Source organism: Lutra lutra, chromosome 18 (genome assembly GCF_902655055.1).
Source record: "Lutra lutra chromosome 18, mLutLut1.2, whole genome shotgun sequence".
Classification (NCBI taxonomy): domain Eukaryota; kingdom Metazoa; phylum Chordata; class Mammalia; order Carnivora; family Mustelidae; genus Lutra; species Lutra lutra.
The window spans coordinates 14,831,727-14,858,777 of NC_062295.1; the positions used below are offsets into that span (position 1 = coordinate 14,831,727).

At 47.2% G+C, this 27,051-nt stretch overlaps 1 protein-coding gene across 1 annotated transcript in view; it reads left to right on the forward strand.

The window, feature by feature from the left end:
- VPS35L (VPS35 endosomal protein sorting factor like) overlaps window positions 1-27,051 on the forward strand; it is a 118,061-nt gene that overhangs the window by 73,727 nt on the left and 17,283 nt on the right. The window contains exons 22-27 of the mRNA XM_047713195.1: window positions 709-789; window positions 3,177-3,240; window positions 5,801-5,899; window positions 7,445-7,522; window positions 8,755-8,869; window positions 22,206-22,345. Of these exons, the coding sequence (XP_047569151.1) occupies window positions 709-789; window positions 3,177-3,240; window positions 5,801-5,899; window positions 7,445-7,522; window positions 8,755-8,869; window positions 22,206-22,345 (577 nt within the window). The remainder of the gene's footprint in view (window positions 1-708; window positions 790-3,176; window positions 3,241-5,800; window positions 5,900-7,444; window positions 7,523-8,754; window positions 8,870-22,205; window positions 22,346-27,051) is intronic.

Consider the following 27,051-nt stretch of genomic DNA (forward strand, 5'->3'; position numbering starts at 1 on the left):
AGAGATTTTGATTTTGATTTTAAAAGTTGTGTATTTAAGTATATTTGACAATATGTATTATATAGCTAGTTTAATTGTTTTCATGTATTTTTTCTAAGACAGTTAAATTTTAAAAGTTAAAGTTGCTTAAAACATTAAATATATAGATAGGGTAAAATAAGGTGTGTTAAGATGGAACTTCAATAACCCCAGTTGGGAAAATTGAGTTAGATGTTGCTTGAATAATGTATGTTTTAAGCTTTCCTTGGGTTGTTTTCCTAAAAGGTTAATTCCATATGCTTAGAACAAATATACCTCCTTTACTTGGGTAAAGATTTGTTGTAAGACCTCATCCTTCTATATTATTTGAAAAGCCAAATTACAGTTTTGTCTGGCACTTAACACAGTGATAGACAGGTTGTAGACAGCTTTAGGAAGAAATGTAGCTAAAAAAAAAAAAAAATCAGGTTTGCCCGTTGCCTTGCTTAAGAAATGCAGCAGCTTTCCCGTGATTTTGTAGGATTTACGGTACTTTTAGGAGAAGTTATAATATGTGCAGAAAAGCAAGCTTGTTATTGTTATTGGAAGAAGAATTAAAACCAACCATTGCCAATGCCAACTGAGTAATTTGCTTTATCTCAAATATGCGCAACAAAGGAGAAGCTCAGCTCGTGCCTTCATTGCTGTGAGTGGACATAACTTTTACTGTCATATTTAAATGTCTTCTAGGTATCAGCAAGAACCCACAAAGGACCCTGTCATTCTGAATGCCCTTTTGCACGTGTGCAAGACCATGCATGACTCTGTGAAGTAAGCCACGCTCAAGGCTGAGCTATAACAGGGATTGGGTCTTAATATCACATAATAGTACATTGGGAAATTACTGCTTTAAGCTGCCACTATGGGTAATATAATTTTAAGGGGTCTATTAAAATTCTTGCTAAGGAGGGCATTCCAGTTCGGGAGAAATAGAGGCTGAGATGAACCTTCCTGAGAAAATGGAATGGCAGGTTTGTTGTTGTTGTTCTTGAAGATTGATTTGAGAGAGAGAGAGAGAGCAAGAACTAGTTGGGGGAGGGGCAGAGGGAGAGAATCCATGGCAGACTCCCTGCTGAGCATGGACCCTGAGGCGGGGCTCAGTCCCACAACCCTGAGGTCATGGCCTCAGTCTAAACCAAGAGACAGTCAACCGAGTGCCCCACCGAGGCGCCCCAAGATGGCAGATGTTTTTACAAAGAGATTTCTGTTGACAGGAAAAGGCTGGTTTCATCCAAGTGAACTCAAACTCCACGTCTCCTGGAGATTTGAGAGCACCAGATAGGATAATAATGAGTTCACTCATCCAGTAACATAGCTGTACATTTTTTCTCATTATTAGCCAGTTATTTGAAATTCAGATGAAATGACTCCTGTCCCTTACATGAAGGGCTGGAGGTGTTCAGTAGACTTGAGACTCAGTCCTACGCGTTGGCCTTACCTCTTGGGTCAGAGGCCAAACTGTCACTCCTTTTCTTTCTAGTTTTTTTTTTCCCTTACGTGCTTCCATGTGATTGTGTTTGAAGCAGTCCTGCATATTTGTAGCTGAAATTTTAGTCCCCAAAGAATTTTTAAGTACAGCAGATTGAGTCACTGGAAAATGTTACAAGAATGGAGAAAACAGTTTTGGAACTTAACCGTCAGCAAGATGAATTTTACTTTTTTTTTTTTTTTTCTTCTGAACTTTGGAATGCTTATCTTCATGATCTTGCATTGTCAACCTCATGAATAGTTATCAAAATCAAAATATCAAGACTTTTCATAATACATGGAACCGATAGGCTTTTTAGTTGGACAGAAATAGAAATAAAGGCACAAAACACATCAGAAAAGCACCTGTCTTACTAGGATACTGGGTTTTTAGCTTTCGCAAAATAGAAGGTTTATTTCTGTCTTTCTAAAGGTGTGAGATCAGAAGGTTGGGGTAGGGTCACTGTACCGTAGAGTGCTATCCAGGCTCCTTCTGTCTTTTTTTTTTTTTTTAAGATTTTTATTTATTTTTTTTATTTATTTGACAGAGATCACAAGTAGGCAGAAAGGCAGGCTGAGAGAGCAAGAGAGGAGGAAGCAGGCTCCCTGCTGTGCAGAGAGTCCCATGCGGGGCTCGATCCCAGGACTTTGAGATCATGACCTGAGCGGAAGGCAGAGGTTTTAACCCACTGAGCCTCCCAGGCGCCCCAGGCTCCTTCTATCTTGTTGGTTGGCCATCCCTCTGCCGTGTCTTCCTGGGGCTGAAGCTGGCTTACCACGACCATGTCCATGTACAGCCTGCGGGCATTGGAGGACAGCAGTTTTCTTTCTGGGAGAAACTTGGATGGCTCGCCCTCGCTTGTGCTCACATCCCCTTGGCTAGAACTGTCCCTCTGGTTATACCCAGCTGCAGAGGGGGCTGGGCAATGGAGTCTCAAAGAACAAAACGGACATTGCTTTGTTAGTGGCCGGAGTGCAGTTTTTGCCAGTACTTACTCTCCCCCAGGACAAACCAACACACAAAAGACTTGGCTCCTGTTTTCTCTAAGCTCTTAAGTTTTTTAAAAAAAATAAATTTGGGGAACTGTTACTAGGCCTTCACATGTGTAGTTGAAGCTTAAGGACGTGACACTGTCTTACTATATTTGTATTAATACTGCCGTTAGAGGCAATCGCAATCTGTAATTTTACTTGAAGATGCTTCCCCAGAATGAGCTGGATTTGATGGATGGAGAGGGAAGTGGATAGTTACGTGATAAAGCAAATACAGTAAAATGATAATGGTGGGATCCTGGCGGTAGATATATGGATGTTTGTTGTGGAATTCTTTCGACTTAACTGCTTATTTGAAATTTTTTATTCCAAAATGTTGAACACAACTTCTCTGGAATGCAAAATTTGCAGTTGGACCTTGCTGTCCAAATTCCAAGGGAAAGTTTCCTTCTCCTTTGCGATTAATAAATATGTTCTGAAAACGTCATCTTTGAGAGAGATGAGAAACACATTTAAGTTATGTTCATTTAGATGATATATTTTCATCAAAAGAAACACACACACGCAGCCTGTTGGGGGTTTTCAAAATCTAGAAAATGCAAAATTTTCTTACCTGTTAAATCGCTTACTTCTTATATATTCCTTAGAAACTTTCGTTTGTTACCTCAGTGTTAATTATGTACCATTATTGATTTTAGTGCACTCACTCTGGAGGATGAGAAAAGAATGCTGGCATATTTGATTAATGGATTTATAAAAATGGTAAGTAGTGGGGAAGAAGGTTCAGGGCACTTGGAAATGTGATGTAATTGTTTGTCCTTAACTCCAGTGAAAGCAGTTAACATTATGTTCCCTGGTGCTTTTCATTTTTATTATGATAAGATGAAATTAGAAAACATCTTACATTAGCCAGCACTCCCCTGGGGGCAGAGAGAGCCAAGACCAAACTGGCCTAAGGAATAAAAAAAGGGGGAGGGAGAGGTTTGGATGGGGGACGCCAAGTCCAGGAATGGAGCTCTCTGAAGGAGCAGCTGGCCGTAGGGGTCTCCGTGATGTTATCAGGACCTGCCCTCTGTAGGTCTGCGGCTCCAGGTTCTGCTCCCTCCCGTAGTGTCCTCCCTGGCAGGCTCACTCCCCTGCAGAGCCCCAGGTCCCCAAGCCTGCCAGTGCTGCGGCCCAGCAGAAAGGGCTCCAGGGGAAGTCCTGGGATTGAGTCTCTAGACTAACTAGACTAAAGGTCACGGGCTCATCCCTGCATGAGTTGGCGCAGTGAGGGGGAAGGAACACACTGGCCAGGCCTGTGAGACCTTCGCACGCCTGTGCAACCTCGGATCGCATGGATCCTGGGAGTCGGGAGTAGGGGCTCCCAAAGGCACCCGATGTGATGTGCGGCTCATTGAGTGATGGCGGGAGGATGCTGGGGGGAGGGGCAAAATTGTGCGTAACAACTCACCACAAGACTTTGCAGCTTTCAGTTACCGTGTTTTATTCTTTTTTTTAAGATTTTATTTATTCATTTGACAGAGATCACAGGTAGGCAGAGAGGCAATCAGAGAGGGAGGAAGGGAAGCAGGCTCCCTGCTGAGTAGAGAGCCTGACATGGGGCTCGATCCCAGGACCTGGGATCATGACCTGAGCCGAAGGCAGAGGCTTTAACCCACTGAGCCACCCAGGCGCCCCTGTTTTAATCTTAACAATCCTAGTGGTTGACTGGAGCCAGGTTGCTCCGTGTACCAGGATCGGGGCCACGGAGGATCCAGGACAGCCTCGCTCCCATGCTTCGGCTCTTGGTGCTGGCTTTTGGGGCCTCATTTCTCACCGGCGTGGCCTCTTTCTGCCATTCTGCCACCATCTAGCCTTCTCAGCCAAGCTGTTCTGTATGGTGCAGGCATGGACAGAAGCTCTGGGGCCTTTTAAGATCAAAGTCCTGCGATCACTCAGTGACTGCTGTCCCATCCTGCTGCATTCTGTTGGTCAAAGCAGTCACCAGGGCTGTCCCCTTGGAGAGATGGGAAAGTAGACTTCACCCCCAAGATGGGGGGGTGGGTTCCACAGGGACGCTGCAAAAGGCCAGGCAGAGTGGGAGGGATTCTTACAGCCTTCTTTGGGAACAACTCCCCCCAGCCCCTCCTAGCCAGAACCCCCGTTGTTTTCCTTCTTTGTGCACAAAGCTTAAGTAGCAACCTCTGCAGGCGCCTTATTTTAATATAAATGTCAAGACAAAGCTGACCAAGAGATAAATAACTAGATCACTTTGAAAAGGACCTGAAAATCTGACTTGTTCAACAGGAGGGGTCAGCTTCGTCTGTAGGTAAAATAATCCATTTTCATGCAGAATCAGAATTAACCTTTCAACTGCTGTGTTGGGAAATGCACCTTTTACCACGGGACTCTCCTTGTCCTTCATTTATACGATGATCAGGTGGTATTTTATCCCTTGATGGGTTTGTCTGAGAGCCACCCGGTTAGAATGGAAAAGAATATGCGGAAATAGGATGGGAAACCTGATAGCTTTAATGGAAATAGCAATGTTAAACCTCCTCTTGGCAAAAATGATTGCTGTAACAGTCAAGTTTGTCCTCCTAACCAGCTGTTCATAAATTTGAAGAAATAAATTTTTATTGATGGAGAAATTTCCACTTCTGGCTCCCCCAGCCACCCATAAGTTGCCGAGTTTGGACTCCCCATCAGGAAGCAAAAAGGTGTGGCTCTTATTAGGGAAATCCCTCTGACCATTGGCTCCCAATAACCAAATTTATGTTCTGTGAAAAGGCCACAGCTGACCAACAAAATTCCATTATTTCCTTTCCAAGCGTTTCCTTCTAGCCTGGGAAATCCGATTTACATTCTGAGATACTGTTCTGTACTACCCTTTGGTCTTTTTATGTTCTACTCCAGTGCTCATGTCATGAAGAGGAGGTAGTAATAGTAATATTCCAGTTATATGCTGGGCAGAGTCATGTAAAGTCTAATAGGTGTTAACCTATTTACTTCCTGCTATGACAGATGAGGGTTTATTTTTCTTACCCCCTTATGCTCCTTATTTACCTGTTCCGCCCTCCCAAAGAGCCACCTGGAGTACGCTGCAGAGGCAAGTGTAAATTCGAGTGTGTGTGTGTGTGTGTGTGTGTGTGTGTGTGTGTGCGCGCGCGCGCTCACACGCACCCTTGCATACCCTGGGCATTTCCACCCCTTCATATTTTTGGTGACTTGTCATCACAGACTTTCCCCAGCCGTCGAAGCTCAGGGAAACTCTTCTCAATGGTGTGTGCTCCCAGGTGCCTAGGGGTAACATTCTCAGCACCTTTTCCCTTTCTTCTAGGTTTCCTTTGGCCGTGATTTTGAACAACAGCTCAGTTTTTACGTTGAGGCTCGGTCAATGTTTTGCAACCTGGAAACTGTTCTTGTGCAGTTGATTCACGTAAGGATTTTCATTTATTCATTTGTTTTCTCAATAAGTATTAACTATCTGCCACGCATGGAGTTTAATCTGGGAGTCTTGTGGCCCCGGAACACTTCTATTCTTCAGGGCATAAAAGCCGGTTTCTCAAAGATTCATCAAATCTGCAATTTTTGCTTAAGTCTTTGCATGCGTTTTTTTTTTTTTTTAAACTTCTTTTTCTCTGAAATGAGCATATTCTCAGTCCCATATGCCAGCAGCAAAGTAGGTTGCACTGATGAGTTACGGAAATATTAACGTATGGCTCTAAGAGTTTAACCGGAGTCCCAGGCTAGCTGGTTCTTGGTAGCTCTTCGTGGTGTCCCCACGGCAAAGAAAGAAATAGCAGTTCTGTTGATTAAGAAGTTAGACTCAAAGAACTTAAGTGTTTATGCCCTAACAACTGGGTAGCTCTTAGAAATAGCAATATATGTGAATTGAAAGAAAAAAAAATATCTTTATTCTTATATAATCCCAATGACTAGTAACTCGTTGGGCACTGTGCCACTTCTCAAAGCTTGCCCTCGGATTGGCATCGCTACCCTCATTCTCTGTTCCACATTGATTTTTCTTTCCCCACATTGGTTTTTGCATAGTACTTGTAATCAGAGTAGCTGTTGAGAACCCACTTTCACCCAAGCTAGGACATCGCCGTGAGGGACAGGGCACGGTCCGGTGTTGAATCCATGAGCTTCCTAAGTCTGGTGCTTTCCACAGCGCTTGACAATGGGACATTGCTCTGTTTCCCTAAAAAATTGTGGGTGCCCCTGCGAGTTTGCTTCAGCCCTCAAGGATGCCATGGTACACAGTTTGGGAACCATGGGTCCGAACTTACCACGTTTGTGGAGAGATTCCCCAAGGCTTTAATTGCTTCGTGTAAACTCAAGGAGAGCAGCCTTTTTATAGATTTGTTTGCTGCTTAGCAGGTTATGTGGCGTTCCTGAATTTAAGGCCTAATGGTAGAGACCTCTTCTGTACATTGGGGTTGGGGAAGCTCACTGTGTCCACCTTGTAGGGTTGTGGTGGTGAAGGGAGCTGAGGAACGCACAGCTCTTAGAACACACCCATAGGCCGTGAGCGTGATGTGGAAGCGGCTGTTTCTGTCCTTACAGTTCACGTCTGCATTGCATCGCTGAATTGCGTGCTGCCTCTTGGGTTTGAAGGTTTCTCTTAGGATGGCTAAGATCTCAAGCTTAGTGTGTGGGATTTCTGGAAATGAAGTGAACCCTGGCTATTCATTAAACCAGAAAATGGTTATTTACAATGCCAGTTTATAGGCATGACTAACTCAGTGAGGGCCTTTTGTTCTTACCCTGTTGGAGATGTTTGCTCAAGGCTGAGACTGAGGCAGGCGGGATGACCCCTCTGGCATGTCGGGGTTCGGAGCTAACCCGTCTGGGCCCCACGTAGCTCGTTCTTGCTGACTTGTATGCAGTTAACATCCAGATCTCTAGGAAGATGTTAATTGGAGTCAGTCATCATCTCATAAGTCTTCCTTTTTTTTTTTTTTTTTTTTAATAAATCCAGAGTGTAAACCGGTTGGCAATGGAAACGAGGAAAGTAATGAAAGGAAATCATTCCAGAAAGACAGCTGCCTTTGTCCGGGTATGTTATAGAGATAAGACTCCCTGACTTTGAACCTCCAGTTGTTTTCATTTGCAAGTTTCTAAGTTGCTCTTCCCAGAAAAAGACAAGTGTGTCCTAAGGGGTGGTTAAGTATCGATTTCCAGATTAATTTTTCCTTCTCAAGTATCTATGGATAAACTACTTTTCTTGGGATTTTTCAAGACAAATGATCAGAGACGTCTCCATTTGGACACGTATTAAGGGCAGGGGTGGGGTGGGCGGCGTTGAGAGGTGGATCGCATTTTTTGCCAGCTGAATTATCTCTGGCTTGTGCCTATATCTGGAAAGTCTTTTTATCAAAGCAATCCATATCTGTGTTTAAAAAAAAAAAAAAAATGGAATTGGACCAAAAAGAGGACAGTGAAAAATAAGCATACTATCCCTGCCCTGACTTTATACCTCTTTTCTCAAGAGCCAACCACCTCAAGACCTTTTCGAGCAATTTCTTCTAATTACTGCCATATTTTTAAGTAATTGGTTTAAAAGTCTGCTGCTTAGTCACTAATAGGTGTCAACCTATTTATTTCCTGCTATGACAGATGAGGGTTTATTTTCCTTATCCCCTTATGCTCCTTATTTGCCTGGCCCCCCTCCTCCCAAAGAGGCATCTGGGGTATGCTGCAGAGGCGAGAAGAGAAAATTGGGGCTCAGAAGGAGGAGATTTCGTTATTGTCAGTGTTTTTTATTTTTTATTTTATTTTATTTTATTTATTTATTTTTTTAAGATGTTATTTATTTATTTGACGGACAGAGATCACAAGTAGGCAGAGAGGCAGGCAGAGAGAGAGGAGGAAGCAGGCTCCCTGCCAAGCAGAGAGCCCGATGTGGGGCCCGATCCCAGGACCCTGGGATCATGACCTGAGCCGAAGGCAAAGGCTTTAACCCACTGAGCCACCCAGGTGCCCCTATTTTATTATTATTTTTTAAGATCTTATTTATTTATTTGACAGAGATCACAAGTAGGCAGAGAGGCAGGCAGAGAGAGAGGGGGAAGCAGGCACCCCGCCAAGCAGAGAGCCCAACATGGGGCTCGATCCCAGGACCCTGAGATCATGACCTGAGCTGAAGGCAGAGGCTTAACCCACTGAGCCACCCAGGCGCCCCTTGTCAGTGTTTTTTAATTGAAAATATGTGATGGATGGAAGCAGGAGGACCAGGCTGCAGTGGGGTGTTGCTTACGTCACCTGCCGTGTTTCTTCCCGTCCTTCTAGGCCTGTGTTGCCTACTGCTTCATCACCATTCCCTCGCTGGTGGGCATCTTCACGCGCCTCAATCTCTACCTGCATTCCGGTCAGGTTGCCCTGGCTAACCAGTGTCTCTCCCAAGGTAAGCCCATCGTTCTCTCCCCTTGAGTGTTCCTTGGCTGTTTAGGAAAGCCGACTCGTGTGTGTGTGTGTGTGTGTGTGTGTGTGTGTGTGTAGAGAGAGATTCCTCCAAGAAGAAAAGAAAGAAAGAACTAATGGAGAAACGAATTCTAAATCTGTTTCTGTAGCAGGAAGCGCACTGGCCGTGCCCACATTTATAGCGCCAGCCAGATGACAGTGTGAAGCTACCTTCCTGCAAGGCCCTTCTGAAACCTGTCTCACATAGCCTGGCGGGCAGCTCGACGCCCCAGGAGAAGTGTGCCTAGAGAATTTTACAAGTTAGGACTGCTTCACCCCAGGACATGGCTGTTTATTTTTTGTTGCTGTTTGTTTGTTTGAAACCCCAGAGACCTACAACTGGAAGCTAATAAGTACAGAAAGAGTACTCTGTCTGGCTTGCTGTTAGTGATAAAAATTCTGCTCCAACCTTTGCTGTGTGATGTTGATTTTCTTCTGGCTTGTTACCAATGAGGAGTTCTGTTTTTATCATTAAAGGATATAGTGTTTATTTAAAAAAAAAAAAAAAAATTCTGCCCCAGACCCATTTCTGTACAAGGTTCAGGAGCCAGACAGTTTACTTGAGCAGCAGTCCCCGAGAGTGTCAGTCAGGTGATGGGGTGCTGAGATGGGGAAGGGAAGGAAGCCAACAAAAGGTGCACTGTTGGGCAGGTAACCACTGTGGGCAGCTGAGGTCTGTTCCCACCGGGGACTGTGGGGAGTGGGTGTCGGACGGCCTTGGCGCTGCCCCACCTGAGGGGCAGGGGATGTGGATTCTTGATCTGTTCGTCTGTTGTTGCGTGAGGGCTGTTTCTAGATCATCATCTCCCTGGCTCCCTTGCCTGCTCCACACTCGAGCTGAGAGAAAGCCCTCAATCAGGCATTTGCTACAGGAATTGCTTGTCACCTCCTGGGACGGTGTGCATAAAGGACAGGCGCACAGAGCCGTACCACGGCCTGCCAGAGATCCAGATGCCACTGCTAGAGCGTGTGTGTGTGTGTGTGTGTCTCGAGCCCTTCTGCACATACTGTCTAATTTCGTCCTCCCAATAGCCATGGGCTGCGGTCCTGTGGTCGGTGCACCCTTTGCCAGGGGCAGAGCTGAGGCAGGGAGGGGCTCAAGAGAGGGAAGTCTGCGCCTGCTCTGACTCCAGGCCGCGCCGCTCACCGCTGTGGTAGAGCATCTGTAGGGCCAGCTTTGGGGAAGCTTGAGTGACTGCCTGGGAGGTTTGTGTGGCCGCGTACGAGGGGGGCCGGTGTTTTCAGTGATGGTCTGCCCTCCGCTCCCATCTCTTCCGTGAGCTCCCAGTTGATAACGCCAGGGTTGGCCATCCCCCACTTGCTGCCGTTGCTCTGGGTGGATTCTCCGGGTTGTTTGGAGAGCCGACCTTCCACGGCAGCTCTAGAATGTTTTATCTTCATTCACCTGGGGTGGCTCTGGGCACCGAGGCCTTCACACATGATTGCTACCCATGCCCCTTTTGAGGGGTGAAGCTTTGTTTTTGACTCCTGGGAACTCCAGTGGCTTCCTGCCACATCTGGAATGACACCAAACACCTTCCCTGGGAGTCCTCAGACCATCTGGGGCCTGCCTGCCCCTTGTCCTCATCCGGCACCTCCTTAAGCCACAGTGGCTTTCTTCTGTTCTCTGAACATGCGAAGCTGCATTCTAATTCAGAGTCTTTGTACCTGCCATTCCCTCTTTCTAAAATAATCTTCCCCCAGATACTTGGGTTTGGTTTGGTTTGGTTTTTTTAATTCTCAAGCAGGCGATGAGAAGCCTCCCCGGCATCCTCCTCGTGATTGCCATCGTGCTTTGGGTCCGTGTGTTTTCTTACCGTGGGCGTTGCTTATCTACTCTCCCCACCTGCCCTTGGTGTGTGTCGGTGAACGTGGAACTTTCTCCTGGTGCCTGCTTTGGTAAGCATGATGGGTTAGCAAGAAACAAGGTGAGACAAAAATAAACAGCCACCCCCAAAACCCTGATGCTATGCAAAATGAAGACTGGATCAGATGATTAGCTTAGATTGATGTAAGAAACTTAAAATCTTACTCTAAACTGGATCCCTTTTAAAAAGTTCAGGAATGGTAGCCTTCACAGGGGAACTCTGGAGCTCTGCATAACTTGAACCATTCGGAACGGCTTATGAGCTGCTGCTATCAGAGCTATAGACTGTGAACAGAGGCTCTAGAAGCCTTGATCTTTCTTCTCCCAACTTAGAAACTCAGGACCATGTTCTAAAATACTGTAGATCCGGGGCACCTGGGTGGCTCAGTGGGTTGAGCCTCTGCCTTCGGCTCAGGTCATGATCTCAGGGTCCTGGGATCGAGCCCCGCATCGGGCTCTCTGCTCAGCGGTGAGCCTGCTTCCTCCTCTCTCTGCCTGCCTCTCTGCTTACTTGTGATCTCTCTCTCTCTCTCTCTCTCTCCGTCGAATAAATAAATAAAAATTAAAAAAAAAAATAAATAAAATACTGTAGATCCCAGGCAAGCTTATTATGACAGGACCCTAGATGGGGTTAACTATTTAAATTAAACATTAATTTTTTTTTTTTAAATTTCTTAAGCTAAATAAAGGCTCCCCTGTCATCAAAGATCTGCTGCTCCAAGAATATTTGACGAGAGCCCTGGGTGACTTTTGCCCTGTGGTGCTGCCCCGTGATGGCCTCGGTCCACACCGGGAGATAAGCAGTGTCCGAACGGCCCGGTACACTCTGTGTGGGGGGTTAGTGCCCTCGGTGTCTGTGCCCGGGACTCCCTGTCTGCCTCGCCCCATACTTCAGGCCCCTGCAGGAGGGGCAGGAATGTGGCGTCCACTTCCCGTTTAATAATTTATCTGCTGACTCTTATTCCACTCTCTAAATGCTATGGCACTGAACCTTAGAAGCCTATTAGTGTTGGTCTGAAAGCCACACGCAGCAGTTGCTAGCCAAAATAAATTATACATTCAATTACTGAGCGGGGGGGAAGGCTGCATAGAAATTAAATGAAGCTTGTGGAAATGGGCCACTTTTGTTCTCCCCACCACCACCACCATACACCCCTGGTTATAAAACAGTCCTCTTCTGGTGCCTGGGTGGCTTAGTCAGTTAAGCATCTGGCTTCTGCTCAGGTCATGATCCCAGCATCCTGGGATTGAGCCCCTGCATCGGGCTCTCTTGCTCAGCGGGGAGCATGCTTCTCCCTCTCCCTCTGCTGCTCTCCATCGTGTTCTCTCTCTCACTCTATCAGATAAATAAAATCTTAAAAAATAGTAATAAACCAGTCCTCTCTCCCCCCCACAAATGATTTTCTGGTCTCCCCGATTCAGCCTCAGTTGTATCTTCTGTATCGGGCCGTGGCTTTGCGGGGACTGGGTCCAGCCTCACATTAAACTTCCGCTGAACTCTCAGTCAGCCCCGTGTAGGATGCTGATGAAGGCTTTTATAAGGGAGGCCCAGTTCTGGTCCTTTGGTCATACCGGTGTAGCCCGTGGATTGGATTGCCGGGGGGCCAGGGTTGTTCCAAACCCAGCCAGTGCCCCCAGGGAGAAACAGAAGACTCGTGCTTCTCACCTGGAGATGCCCATGGACCTTTTATTTCAGCCGGGTCACTGGATAAGTTCTTGCTCTTGTTTACGAGTGGTTCTTTCTAGAAGATTATTACCAGGTCAGAGCAAGAACAGATTCTTTGGCCCTTTATTTTTGGCTTTGTTACTTTATCTTTCTGATTTCTAATCTGAGAAAGGAGGGTGTTTTATAGCGGAGATATTGTTGGAGCTGGTCTTCGAAGGGGAGCGCACGTTAATCGGGAGGAGCGGGGAGGGGAGCAGGGCCCACTGGCATTCCAAGTGGGGTAAAGAGCTTGAGCAAAGGCATGGGAGGTGTGAAAGCCCATGGTGTGTTTGGCCAGCGGCAGGATGTTGGGATGTGTCCCTCACTGATGGTGACTTTCAGGTCCCCCAGTCCTGACTCTGCCACTTACAAGCTCAGACAAGGTGGCCCTTGTGTGCCTCAGTTTCCACATCTGTCAAGTAGAGATCTCAGCCGTGGCAACTGTCTGTCGCAGATTGCACGGGAGGATGTACTTCGAGAGCTTGGCTCACCTGGCACACAGTAGCTGCTCAGTAAATATCGACCTCATCTAATTGTCTCTCAGAAGACAGAAGTATGGCACCCTGCATACAATGACAGCTCTGTGGTTTCGGGGTTCTGAGAGCAAACTTCTCATCTGCAAAACCTTGAGAAATCACAGGAAAGCTGATTGTTCTTTTAAAGATGGGGCGCCTGGGTGGCTCAGTGGGTTAAGCCGCTGCCTTCGGCTCAGGTCATGATCCCAGGTCCTGGGTTCGAGCCCTGCATCGGGCTTTCTGCTCAGCAGGGAGCCTGCTTCCTTCCTCTCTCTCTGCCTGCCTCTCTGCCTACTTGTGATTTCTCTCTGTCAAATAAATAAATAAAATCTTAAAAAAAAAAAAAAGATGAACCCTGCCGACTTATCCTGGAAAGCAAACAAACAAACGAGAACTGCGGTTCCTCCAAAGACAGAATGACAGAGAACACAATTCAAGCAGAGTAGTTTTAGTCTTTTCATTAATAATAGTGCTTTCCAGAATTCTCTCTCCCCTCCCTTTGAATTTTCCTTTCTTTTATTTGTTTTTTGCAATTTCATCCTTCAGAGCTTAGCTCACAAGCCCCTTTTTAAAGGACACCATCCTCGGCCTCTCAACCCCCAAACTGAGTTAAGTCGGGTTATTTTATAAGATGTGTTATCCTGACACCTGGCACTTTGTCCTCATTAGATTTAACCCCTGTTGTTACTTAACAAGTAAATATGTGAATGATCGTCTGCTTTCCTCCACTGCAAGACTATCTGTTCCATGAAGTCTTACCTATCTTGTCCGACATTGTGACCCTGGCACAATGCCTACCGCGCAGATGCTCAGGAAATGTTGAATGAATGAATGGTAATCACATGATAATAATGGTTGATAATTCTTAATAGTATCCATACATATATATAAAATGGTACGAAGGCTCTCATTTTATGGACATAATTCCTAAGGAACCCTGCTATTCAGAAGCAAGTCCTGTAGTAGGTTTTAAATACTTGGGGCACCTGGGTGGCTCAGTCGGTTAAGCGTCTGCCTTCGGCTTAGGTCATGATCCCGGGGTCCTGGGATCAAGCCCCCTGTCGGGCTTCCTTCTTGGCAGGAAGTCTGCTTCTCCCTCTCCCCTTTGTTGTGTTCTCTCTCTCGCTGTCTCTCTCTCTCTCTCTCAAATGGATAGCATCTTTAAGAAAAGTAAAAATAAATACTTTATTTTCATAGTTTTAGATAAAAGAAAGCAGGTGAGGTTCGAACAGAGGCTGACGTGCATAGACCTGTTGAAAGAAGCTGTTGTGCTGGTTTGATCCTTGAGGACCTTGAAGCAGCACAGAAGAGAGGGGAGGCCGTGGCCTGCTGAGTGTGTTGACAGCCACCGGCCACCACGGACCATCACTGCCAGCAGAGGAGGCTGGGACAGTAGTGTGGAGGAGGAAGGAATATTTTATCCTCCTCCTGGAGAGTAACAATGCAATGAAGAAAAATGGCCTCCGTCCACTTACCAAGTCTCTGGGGTCCGTGCTCAAGGTTGTATTTACCAGTTCCATTGGCAGACCCCCCCTCTGAAGGATACATCCGGTATGACTGTTTTCTTAGACCTTGCGGCCTCTCTGGTGATCAGAGACAAAGCAGAGTTCACCGGTGGGCAGGGGGTATGAAGCTTGTCACCCACATGTGTGGTCCCAACATGCATGGTCCATCTCCCTTAGGGAGTATTAGGGCCTGGGATGGACAGAACCCACAGAAAAGGGGCAGGGGAGACTCTTCCCGTAAGTGCGCTCAGCTCTTTATATTGGTAAATGTCTCCGATTTGCCTCCTCCTGCCAGCATTTCTTGGCCATTTTTTAATGCACAAGCCACCGTGCCCAGCCTTGCAACGGACCAGGAAGGTGCTTAAAGAGACGGCATGCTCGTAGGGGAGGGCACGTCGGTTTACACGTAGACAAGGCAGCTCCTGATAGATGTCGTGCAAGATGTTCCTAAAACGTGCAAGAGAATTTTAGAGGGGACAGAGAGAGAGAGAGAGAGGGGGGGGACACTTGGCTTGGAAGAGGAAAAAAAAAAGAAAGAAAGAAAAGAAAAAACGTCATAAAAGGTGTCATTGAAGAGCCTAGACTCTTCAATGGAACGAACAGGAGATGAAGTTAGGAGGATAGTTTGGGGCCTGACGAGAAACCCGAACCCGTGGCAAAGCCGTCTAGTCCCACTCAGCACGTGGCGATTGCTAGGTGGTTTGTGTTCGTTTTACAGAGGATGAGGCTAAGGTTCCAGAGTGCCACAGGGCTGGCCCAGGAGGGTCCAGCTCATAAGTGGCCCCATGGGACTTCCCGTGCTCTTTCTACCCCCAGGCTTCCCCAAGGTTACATTAGCTCCTGTCAACCACGATACAAAGTGTGATTTCTGGCCCTGGGTGCCTGTGGTTGCCGGAGGCCAATTATTAGAGACTGAACGTCCGATAAGCTTATGTAGAAAACAGAGAACCAGGATTAAGATGAGAGAGAGACTTCCTCCTTTCTGCTCAGGGAAATCCGGACCTAATCTCCACAGAGACACCTTCACAGTCTCCTGTGAGCCACCGCGGGGATTTGAGAAAAGTGTGTTGACCATGCATTACCCCAAAGATAGGAGTCAGGTACGTGGATGGCTCATGGGAACTGAGAAGTCATTTCTGGGACCACAGTGGACTTTTCACAATGCGTTGATACTCCGTGAATTGAAGGGGGTTATTCTGCGTAAACCAGAGGGCAGGACCAGGGTTAGATTCAGCCGTCACTGATAACCAGTAAGCATTCGTGGATGAAGTATGTACTTGTTTCTAGGCACTCTTATTTTTTTAAATCTTACCCTGTGTATATATTAGAAAAATAACGGCCCCTTAAATCCTCCAGTTTAACTGCTGTAATAATAGTCCATTTCAGAAACACAGTTTACTAAGAAACAGCGTTAAATCTCTGTGGATAGGAACTCAGCCGTTTGGACCACGAGGCTCTACCGGAAGGCACTCCCCCACCCCCCTTGGTGATGGTGGATCCTGATGACAGACTGGGTTTAGCCCACCGTAACGGAAACCCCGTAGACAGCATGGCTTCAGTGATGGACATCTGTTGCTCACAGTTCAGGAGGCTAGAATTCCAGGATGAAGCCAGAGCAGATTCAGTGTCTGGTGAGGACTTGTTGGTTCATAGACCGCCATCTTCTCACTGTGTGCTTGCGTGTGGAAGGGGTGAGAACATTCTCTGGGGCCTTTCTTACAAGGGCACTAATCCCGTTCATGAGGGCTCCACCCCCATGATCTCATCACTACAAAGTCCCCATCTTCTAATACCATTTTGAGGAGCAGGTAGGATTTCAGCAGACGAATTTAGGGGTGACATTAACATTAAATCCAAAATACAAAGTTTGAGGTGTCATGGGCCATGTCCCACATTGCAGCAGTAGGGTTGATAGAACTCGAGAGAACAGAGCCAGAATTTCGATTTAATCCAGTAGATTCAAGGGATGAGAGGGGAATCGTTCACCCCCTTGTGACGTCTTGTCCTAAGACATTATGATGATGCCTTTCCTAGAGTTCCCTGGCCTCGGAGCTCTCCGTCTCCGTTGTCCAGGAAGGCATGTGATTTCTCTGAGGTCTCTTTGGGAGTGCAGCAAATTGTTTCTGAGCTCTCGTTTAACCCTGGGAGTTTATGACTCCGAAGAATAGTAAAGATTTCCGTTAGCCCTGAGCTAATGGGTTCTTAAAAAAACCAAACACGACCTCTGAAGGTGGGTTATCGCTTCTTGACTGTCTCTTAAGATTCATGTACTGAGTCCAATTTTACGCTGACAACACCAGGGATACAAGGATGACCTTACTCTCAGACGTGACAGTTCCAGTCTGAGTTTATGTCCTCTCGAACAGAGGGTGACTGGGGTGCTATCCTGTTAATCATTGAAAAACAGACGACGTGGACGTTATTTTTATTTCTTAATGATTTTTATTTAAAAAAAATGTTACCTTGTGCTCATTTGAAAAAATTCCCACAAAGGAAGGTACAACTTAATGTAAAAAGCCTCAAAATAAAAGTCACCAGTAATCTGTTTCCTCCCTTTTTTTTTTTTTTAAGATTTTTATTTATTTATTTGACATACAGAGATCACAGTAGGCAGAGAGGCAGGCCGAGAGAGCGGGGGGCGGGGGGCGGGGGAGGCAGGCTCCCTGCAGAGCAGAGAGCCCGATGCGGGGCTCCATTCCAGGACCCTGGGATCGTGACCTGAGCCAAAGGCAGAGGCTTTAACCCAATGAGCCACCCCAGGTGCCCCCTGAATTCCAAATTTCTATCTTGGATGGTGTAGTTTAATACGTACAAGGTGGCACCTGGGGATTCATATAAATTCGTATAAATGACTGCTTAGTGAGAACTGATTGATTCATGTATTATAAAATCCATCCTTCTACTAAGTGTACAATTCATCCGGCTTTAGGGCATTCCCAGAGTTGTGCAGCAGTTGCCACTAATTCCAGAACATTTTCACCACCCCAAAAGGAAACCCTAGGTCCCTTAAGTAGTCACTCCATGTTCCCCCTCTTCCAAGTCCAGGCAGGTTCCAGTCTACTTAGTGTTTCTGGATTTGCCTCTGCTTATTATTTCATAAAAATGCAGTCTTAGAATACAGGTCTTTTTACGATCGACCCCTTTCACTTCGCATCCCAGTTTCGAGGTTCGTCCTACCAGAGGCCTTATGTGCGTGTAGGTAGCAGCCATGCATAGTGGGAGGAGCTGCCGCGTCCTGCAAAGTGACTGTACCGTGAAACCATCCCATTGGCGATAGTGAGCCTGGGAACCTGTATTTTTTGCAAGGCATCTGATGATTCTTATAACAAAGGAGTTTTGGGAAACTGGCTCTGAGAGGAGCACAGAACCTCTTCCTGTGAGCCCGGATGGTGGCTGGGTCTGCCCTCAGCCAGTAGCCCACGGCGCGGGAGGACACATCGATCCCTGCGCAGCAAACAGCAGAACGCAGTTCTGCAGAGGGGTCAGCACCCCAAGAAGGGTCTCCAACAGAACCAGTGCTCAGGTGGGGCCAGCCAGGTCTCCGTGGCATCTTTTCTTTTCTTTTTTTTTTTTTTTTTTTTGTAAGTGGATTGTGGAAAAGAAGCCTGGTTGTTGTTCATGAAACCTCAGAAGATTCAGGTAGAAAAAGATACAGTGTAGAGAAGCTGGTCCATGTACCTGCTTTTTCCTTTCCCCAGTGGAACAGGAATGAATAAGTCTTTGTGGATGGGAATCTGATTTCTGCCTTTTGTGTAGGTCTTGAAAACAAAACTAGGGCGCCTGGGTGGCTCAGTCAGTTAAGCATCCGACTCTTGATTTTGGCTTAGGTCCTGAGATTAAGCCCTGTGTCTGGCTCTGCACTTAGCTGGGGGTCTGCTGAATGCACGTGCAAGCTCTCTCTTGCTCTCTCTCTCTCTCCCCCCCCTTCTTTCCTTCCTTCTGCACCATCCCCCCGCTGCCCCTCCCCGCTGCTTGCGTGTACTCTCTCTCTAAAATAAATAGATAAATTAAAAGAAAAAAAAAAGGAAAGAAAAGCATATCTAGCCCATTTTATCTTGGATTGTCTTCCAGGGCTTTTAATAGCCACAAAAGTGTTCTACAGTATTGATGAGGTTATTCTGAACTCTGGGAGGAAAAACTGTTTTCATATACAGTAGGATTGGAGCCCTAATTACTAAGTCAGAATTGAGAAGTCTCCTAGATAAGATTTTATATGTGGAGTAAGTCTTCTGAGGATAGAAACAAAAATCTGCTTTGGAACAGTCTGGAACATTGCCTGCCCCAGCCCCTAAATAACTGTTTATTTTAGCCCTCTCCTTTGCGATGGGAACCGAGTGGGGGCATTCGTGAGGAACAGAGCGCCGGGCACAAAGCTGCTCTCCCTTTAATGAGGCATAATAATAGGCACTTTTCTCAGGGCCACTTGGTAACAAACACATAAATAGAATAAATAGACGGCCTTTCAAGTTGTTCTGAGCAGAATTTTCGTTTCCGCTGAGAGAGGCTCTTCACCTCGTTCATTATGGACTTAATGTTTTCACCAGAAAGCAATTCCTATAGAGCCATGGGGACAGAGAGCTTTTCCCGCAGAAGGAAGACAGCCAGACCCGGTGGGGTCCAGGCCTGCCTGAGCTTAAAGGGGGTAGCGTCTGTGGTGGATTCAGCTCTGTTTCTTTTTCGTGTAGTGAGGTTCCATCTCAGTGTCGTGAAGTGTATCACGGTAAGCAGTTTTCAACGTGCAGTTCACTGGCTTTAGGTACATTGACAGTGCTGGGCAGCCCTCACCCCTATCCATTTCCAGAACGTTTTCATCATCCCAAACCGAATGAAAAGCACATCCATGAAACAGTGACTATTATTTCCCTCTCCCCGTTCTGCTTTCTGCTCTACGAATTCGACTCTGCCTCCCAAAAGCGCAGTCCTATGTGTGTGTCCCCTTGTCTGACCTATTTCATTCAGCATGATGTTTTCAGGTGCGTGAACGTTGGAGCCCGTGTTAGAATTTCCTTCCTTTTCAGGCTGAACGCTGTTCCGTTGCTTGCTTCTCTGTCCATCCACTGGTGGACATTAGGGTTGTTACCGCCCTTTGGCTCTTGTGACAAGTGCTTCCGTGAGCGCTCTTGTACACATGCCTGTTTGAGTCCCTGCTTTCGTTTCTTTGGAAGGTACCCCTTGGACGTGGAACTGCGGGGGCAGGTGATAAGTCTGTGTTCCACTTCCTAAGGAGCCTCCGAACCATTTCCTACAGCGGCTGCGCCATTCCACACTCCCACCAGGGGGGGCGCCAGCGTTCCAGTTTCTCCACATCTCCGCCAGCGCTCGTTAGTCCCTGAGTTTCCACGGTGCCCGTCCTGATGTTGTCTCCCAGGGATGAAATCTCACTGTGGTTTTGATTCGCATGTTTCTAATAATCATTGATGTTGGGCATCCGTTCACCTGCTTGTTGACCTACTTGAGGTCTTTGGAGAAATGTCTGTTCGGGTCCTTTGCCCATCGTTAATCAGGTTACCCGTTCTGCTGTTGCTGGAGAATGTCTTCATGTTTTCTAGATATAAACCCCCCTATCAGATCGATGATTTGCAGGAATATATATATATATTAATGCCGATTTGATTGTATTGCTTAGTGTGGATGATGGACTTGACCAACCCTGGGCTACTTGAACCTGGCTACTCACTTTCTGAGCCTGTTTCCTCATGTGGGATGTGGACATGGAAATCATTGCGCCTTCCCCTTAGGACGGTCGAGGACTAAGAATACAGGCTACTTGATGACAGGGCCTAGGAGTCTCCATGGTTCCCTCGAGTGCTGCCTTTTACTCCTGTCCGTAGCCTTCAACAGGAGACCCTGCAGCCTCTGCGTCTGTCTGCCGGGAGTCGGTGTCAGGTGTCTTTTCCCAGAGGTCCTTTATCTAATCTCTTTCTGTCCAGCAAGATCGATGTTGGCTGCTTCGTGTCTCCCCCCCCACCAAGACCAAAGGACACAGTAGGCTCTTAAGAGGTGTTAAGTACCGTAATCACGTCCGTCGCACACCAACGTTGACTCTCCCCCCTCTTCTCTTGCTCACAGTGCCTGTTCACGGCTTGGTGAATGTGGTAGGGGTGTGAGTTCCATTTGGGAGAGACAGCTTGGGAAGGAAGTTTTTGGAAAGCTCTGAGAGAGCTGCCTTTGTTTAACATGGCTTTTGTTGTCTTTTATTTATTTATTTATTTATTTATTTTGCTTTGAAGAAGGAAGAGAAGGTGACCCCCCCCCAGCCCCCGGCTGTAGACGCAGACTCTTCTCATTAAGCACAGGTCTTGGTGCCAGGAGGGAGGCGTTTGTTGCCTCATGTGCCGCTCTGGGGTGCTGGGTGGGGTTCCGGTGGGAGTTCAGGATGCTGTGTGCCAGCGCCGTGTCCTCTCCGCATCGCTGGAAGTCGTTTCGCCGTAGAAGTGTATTTATTTGGACCATGCAAACGTTTGATCTTGTTGGGTAGTTTAAGATTTCTCTTGTCAGGTCGGTGTTCGGTCTGTTTTGTCCTTGAGGCTTTTTCTCATGGTGAATGCTTTGGCAGTTCTAGAAAGAACTCTTTCTGCCTCCCTCAGCCCCCACCTCTAGTCCTTCCTCCTCTCCCCATCCAGTCCTTCCATTCTCTGCCCTCCTGTTCCTGCCTCCCTCCCGGCTCCTCCTCTTTCCACCCCGCTCTCCTCTTCCTCTCTCCTTGCCTTGCTTTCTCTCATCCTTTGAGGTCTTCTTGTTTTATGGTATACTAATATTTTTTAAAAATCTCTTCATCTCTATGAGGCGCCTGGGTGGCTCAGTGGGTTAAAGCCTCTGCCTTCAGCTCGGGTCATGATCCCAGGGTCCTGGGATCGAGCCCCGCATCGGGCTCTCTGCTCAGCAGGGAGCCTGCTTCCTCCTCTCTCTCTGCCTGCCTCTCTGCCTACTTGTGATCTCTGCCTGTCAAATGGATAAATAAGATCTTTTAAAAAAAATAAAATAACTTCATCCCCCAAGTGATCCTCTGGAATGATTTACCTCGTCAGAAATCTCTAAAGCTGAGTGCGCGTGCCTGTGTGTGCGTGTGGGTGTGTGTGCGCGCGTGCGCATGTGTGGATTCCTTCAGATGTCTCAGTTATTTCTTTAACAAATCCAGGGCGTGCTAGCGTAGACACAGACCCGAGTCGGCGCCCCCGCTCTGCCTCCAGGATGGGACCCTCGGTGTACCCAGGACACTGACGTAGGACTGGGCACTTGTCCTTCCACACCTCGCTTCCCATCTGGGAACTGGGCCCCGTGGCTGTGCTTTCGCACGCGGGGCACAGGAGGGTTCTGGGAACCCGTCCAGGTCGAGCCCTCAGTGCCCACAGCTGTGACTTCTTGGCTTCTGTAAAAATTTGTCACTTGCTTATTCCACTTTGTTACTAAGGCCCATTTGTGGTTCTTGGAGCTGAGCTGCTCAAGTGAGGGAAGGAAGGAGAGAGGGGGACGTGGGAGGGGACAGCAGTGCCCTCTCGGCTGAATGTTCGACAAGTCAGCTGAGGTTGCAGAAACCCTCTTGCAGGACCTGCCCGCTGTGTGGGGCCCTCAGCGTGGCCTGACTTCCACAGAACTCTCAGGAAGGGCCTGCAGGCCAGGAGGAGAGAGAACAGAGAACCTGAATTTTTCAGAGTTCTCGTACATGGACTTCTCTTCTGTCTTTGCAGCTGATGCCTTTTTCAAAGCCGCCATAAGCCTCATTCCAGAAGTTCCAAAGATGATTAACATCGATGGGAAGATGCGACCGTCGGAATCATTCCTTCTGGAATTCCTCTGCAATTTCTTTTCTACGTTATTAATAGTTCCGGTACGTTTCGCCAGAAGAGCTATAGGTGATGTCCTTCTTTGATCGGCTTTCTACCTCTTCCCCCAAAACAGGGCTCGAACTCATGATCCCGAGATCCCACTTGCTCTGTTGACCAAGCCAGCCAGGTGCCCCCGAATTACTCGGTGTATTTTCCATTCATTTTGTGTCCTGGGTGTATTAGTTGTGGTTCTCCAGGCGGTCTGGGGGCGCCACTTCCTGGTTAAGGGCTCAGGTCTGGGGACAGAGACGCCAAGGTTAGAATCTCGGCTCCCCCACCTTCCAGCTCTGCAGGCTCGGGTGATTGTGTCGCATGACGGGGCTGCGGTCTTCTCATCTAGGAAATGGGAGCAGTGATAGTGTCTCTATCTCCGGGTTGTTGGGAGGATTAAGGGAGTAAGTCTGCCCATGTGATGAGAACAGCGGGCACACACTCAGCCCCGTAAAAGGTGATGGTGACGCTCTTTTGATGGCAAGTACTAGGAACCAAAACAAGGTCACCGAGGTCCAAGGGGACGTTGTTGGAAACGTGCTGGGGTTTCTCGTGGGACGTACTGGCGAGCAGTGAGTCTTGGGCTGGCAGGAGTCAAGGCTCCTCTCCAGACGCAGCGCCAGGACCTGCACTCTGGAAGGAGTTCTTACTCGGGGTCTGTGAACTCCCTGAGGGTCTGGCAGGGGCGACCATGAATTTAGATGAGAAGAAAAAAGTCCTCATTTTTACAAATCTCAGTGAATAAACTTAGCCGTTTGCTCCGCTGCGAGTTATGGAGGCAGCGAGCCACAGTAGTAGTGACATAGCTGGGACTTTGTCACCAGAGGAATCAGCCACATGTTCATATCACATTTCAGGTGTGGCCCATTTCAGACGATGGCTAATTAAATGTATTTACCAAGAAGTAATAGAACACGATATGACAAAGACGTTGAAAGAATATTTTGACAAGTATATTTTAGCATAATTGGTTTCCTTTGTAGTCTTACATGTTTTATTTTCTGCATTAAAAACCTGTATTCTGAGGAGCCCATGGCCTTCACCAGGCTGCGACAGGGCCAGGCACGAAACAGATTGGCTCCTGGTAGAGCCACATGTATGTAGGAATCCGGAATCCTTGTTAAAATAGAGATTCTTGGGAACCCCATTCCAGAAAGGCTCACTCAAGAGGTTGGGATTGGCCCCTGAGTCAGGATTTTTTAAAATATAATTTTTTGTTTTTTTATTAACACATAATGTATTATTAGCCCCAGGGGTAGAGGCCTGTGAATCGCTAGGTTTACACACTTCACAGCCTGAGTCAGCATTTTTGAAAGCCCCTGAGTAAGTCAGGGCTGGACGGTCTAGGACCACTTTGACAGGAAGTAACTCTGCTTTCAGGAGTACAGGCTACCTTTTTGGGGTGACGCAAATGTTCTAAAATTGATCATGGTGACAGTTGCCCATCTCTGTGAATATGCTCACCACCACTGCTGTGGGCATTTTGAGGGGCTGAACTGTCTGGCGTTCGAATGGTCTCTCGGAGGAGCTGAGGAGACAGAAAGATCGCTCCGTTTCCAAGTGTCCCAGCTGAGGTCCCAAGTGCTCCAGAGAAAGCATGGTATGGTCAGGAGGCAGAGCTCGATGCTTGACTCCACTGTTTCCAGATCACTTTCTTAGTCCTCTGTGGAATCACGTTCTCTTTTTTGGATAGTCCAGTTGTCAAGGACCGACAACGGTCCGAGTTCTAAGGAGCCAGCTGATGGATGTCATCGTTCACTGGTTAATTGGGCTGCATTTTCCATCTGCACATGGCGTTTTCTTCAAAATCACTGGAGCCTGGACAAAAACCTGTGCTTGGAGTCAGAAACTTGAGGGCAGTTTGACCCAGTGACTCAGCAGCCCTGATGGCTCTGGGAAAGTTGTCTGATCGTCAGAGCCTCACTCGTCACCTGTCTGAAATGTCATCGGAATGCCCACCTGGCAGGGCTGCTGGGAGGTTGAATGAAAAAACTGATCTGAAAGCACTTTGGGACCCAGAAGCTCTGTCCCTGGGGTCGAGCACTGATGACCAGCGGATGGAAGCCAGCCCGCAGACAGGCTTTTTCGGCCACATAATGATGGAAAACATTTGGAATGAATTACCCACATTTAAAAATTGGTAGATCACAGAAAACCCCAGATTTTCGGCTCTTCTTGAAAAATCAGATCCTGCAATGGAGGGCCCACATTCTCCGACCTTCCACTCCGCTTGGGAGAAGCCTCCCCATTTTGGGGGACAGGGCGGGAGGCATGTGCCCTCCCTGCAGTTCCCATGGGTACCTCTGGATCCACTGAACCCATTTCTGTTGCTTCCCTGGCCCTGTAGGCATTCGTGGGAATGTACCCCAGGTCTCAGCGGATTTTCTTGTTCCCGGTATCAGCGGGCAGGCTTTTGCTGGGGTTTAATAAAGATAACGAGATGAAGACTAGCCCCAGTGTGCCTGCTCACCCAGTGTAATTCCTGCAAGGGGGGACTCCCTGTGCCTTTCCCACGTAGGGCACCCCAGAGCTGGGGAGCCCGTGCAGCTTGCCCGAGGCCGCACAGCTGGTGAGTGGCAGAGTTGGGATTTGAACCCAGGTCTGTGCCACTGCCGAGCCCGTCCTGCACCCTCTTGAGCCTGAAACATTTACAGTGCACTTGATCTGCTCGAGGTTGAGCCTTAGCAGCTGTCCATCCCTCCCCTGGGACACAGCTAACTGCGGGCGGGCTTGGAGGTGCCCGATGTTCAGGCTGAAAAGCTGAGGCTGAGTGCTGCGTGGACTCCCGGGCCCGAGGATGGGCCGCCCCTGAGGCACATGTGTTGTGAGGCGGTTTAGCATGGAGACAACCCCTGTATCCCACTTAGACCTGGTTCACAGCATATCCTTTCATGTCGCAGCTTTCAGTGTTTAATTTTTTGCATTTAATTTTATTGTTGTAAAGACATTTAAACTGAGATCCACCTACCCTCTGAGCACATATTTAAGTGTATGATACGTCTTACTGACTACAGGCTTAGTATTGTATAGAGATCTCTAGAATATTCGTCCTGCTTAATTGAACCATGAAGCCCATTGATGAGTAACTCCCCATTTCCTCCTCCCCAGACCTCCAGCAGCCACCATCCCACCCTTTGGTCCTGTCACTGTTGTGGATGGCCTTATATAAGCAGAATCATGAGTATTTGTCTTTCTGTGGTTGGCTTATTTCACTTGGCCTGAGAGCCTCTGAGGTTCATCCATCTTGGCATAATTTTACAACATTTCCTTCTTTTTTAAGGCTGAATGTCAATCCCTCGTATATCACATTTTCTTTTTTTAAAATTATTTTTATTAACATATAATGTATTATTTGCCCCAGGTGTACAGGTCTGTGAATCATCAGGCTTACACACTTCACAGCACTCACCATAGCACATACCCTCCCCAGTGTCTATAACCCAACCACCCTCTCCCTACCCACTAGCAACTCTTCGTTTGTTTCGTGAGATTAAGAGTCTCTTATGGTTTGTCTCCCTCCCCATCCCACCTTGTTTCATTTTTTCCTTCCCTACCCCCAACCCCCTGCCCTGCCTCTCACATTCCTCATATCAGGGAGATCATATGATAATTGTCTTTCTCTGATTGACTTATTTCGCTCAGCATGATACGCTCTAGTTCCATCCATGCCATTGTAAATGGCAAGATTTTGTTTTTTTTTTTTATTTAAAAAAAATTTTTTTTAAAGATTTTATTCATTTATTTGACAGAGATCACAAGTAGGCAGAGAGTGAGAGGGAGAGAAGCAGGCTTCCTGCTGAGCAGAGAGCCCAATGTGGGGCTTGATCCCAGGACCCTGGGACCATGACCCGAGCCGAAGGCAGAGGTCTCAACCCGCTGAGCCACCCAGGCGCCCCAAGATTTTGTTTCTTTTGATGGCTGCATAGTATTCCATTGTATATAGATACCACATCTTCTTTATCCATTCATCTGCTGATGGACATCTAGGTTCTTTCCATAGTTTCGCTATTGTAGACATTGCTGCTATAAACATTCGGGTGCACGTGCCCCTCCGGATCCACACATTGTATCTTTAGGGTAAATACCCAGTAGTGCAATTCCTGGGTCCTAGGGTAGCTCTGTTTTCAACTTTTTGAGGAACCTCCATGCTGTTTTCCAGAGTGGCTGCACCAGTTTGCATTCCCAGCAACAGTGTAGGAGGGTTCTCCTTTCTCTGCATCCTCGCCAGCATCTGTTGTTTCCTGACTGGTTAATTTTAGCCATTCTGACTGGTGTGAGGTGGTATCTCACTGTGGTTTTGATTTGTATTTCCCTGATGCCTAGTGATGTGGAGCACTTTTTCATGTGTCTGTTGGCCATCTGGATGTCTTCTTTGCAGAAATGTCTGTTCATTTCTTCTGCCCATTTCTTGATTGGGTTATTTGTTCTTGGGTGTTGAGTTTGATAAGTTCTTTATAGACTTTGGATACTAGCCCTTTATCTGATATGTCATTTGCGAATATCTTCTCCCATTCTGCCAGTTGTCTTCTGGTTTTGTTGACTATTTCCTTTGCTGTGCAAAAGCTTTTGATTTTGATGAAGTCCCAATAGTTCATTTTTGCCCTTGCTTCCCTTGCCTTTGGTGATGTTTCTAGGAGGAAGTTGCTGCGTCTGATGTCGAAGAAGTTGTTGCCTGTGTTCTCCTCAAGGATTTTGATGGATTCCTATCTCACATTGA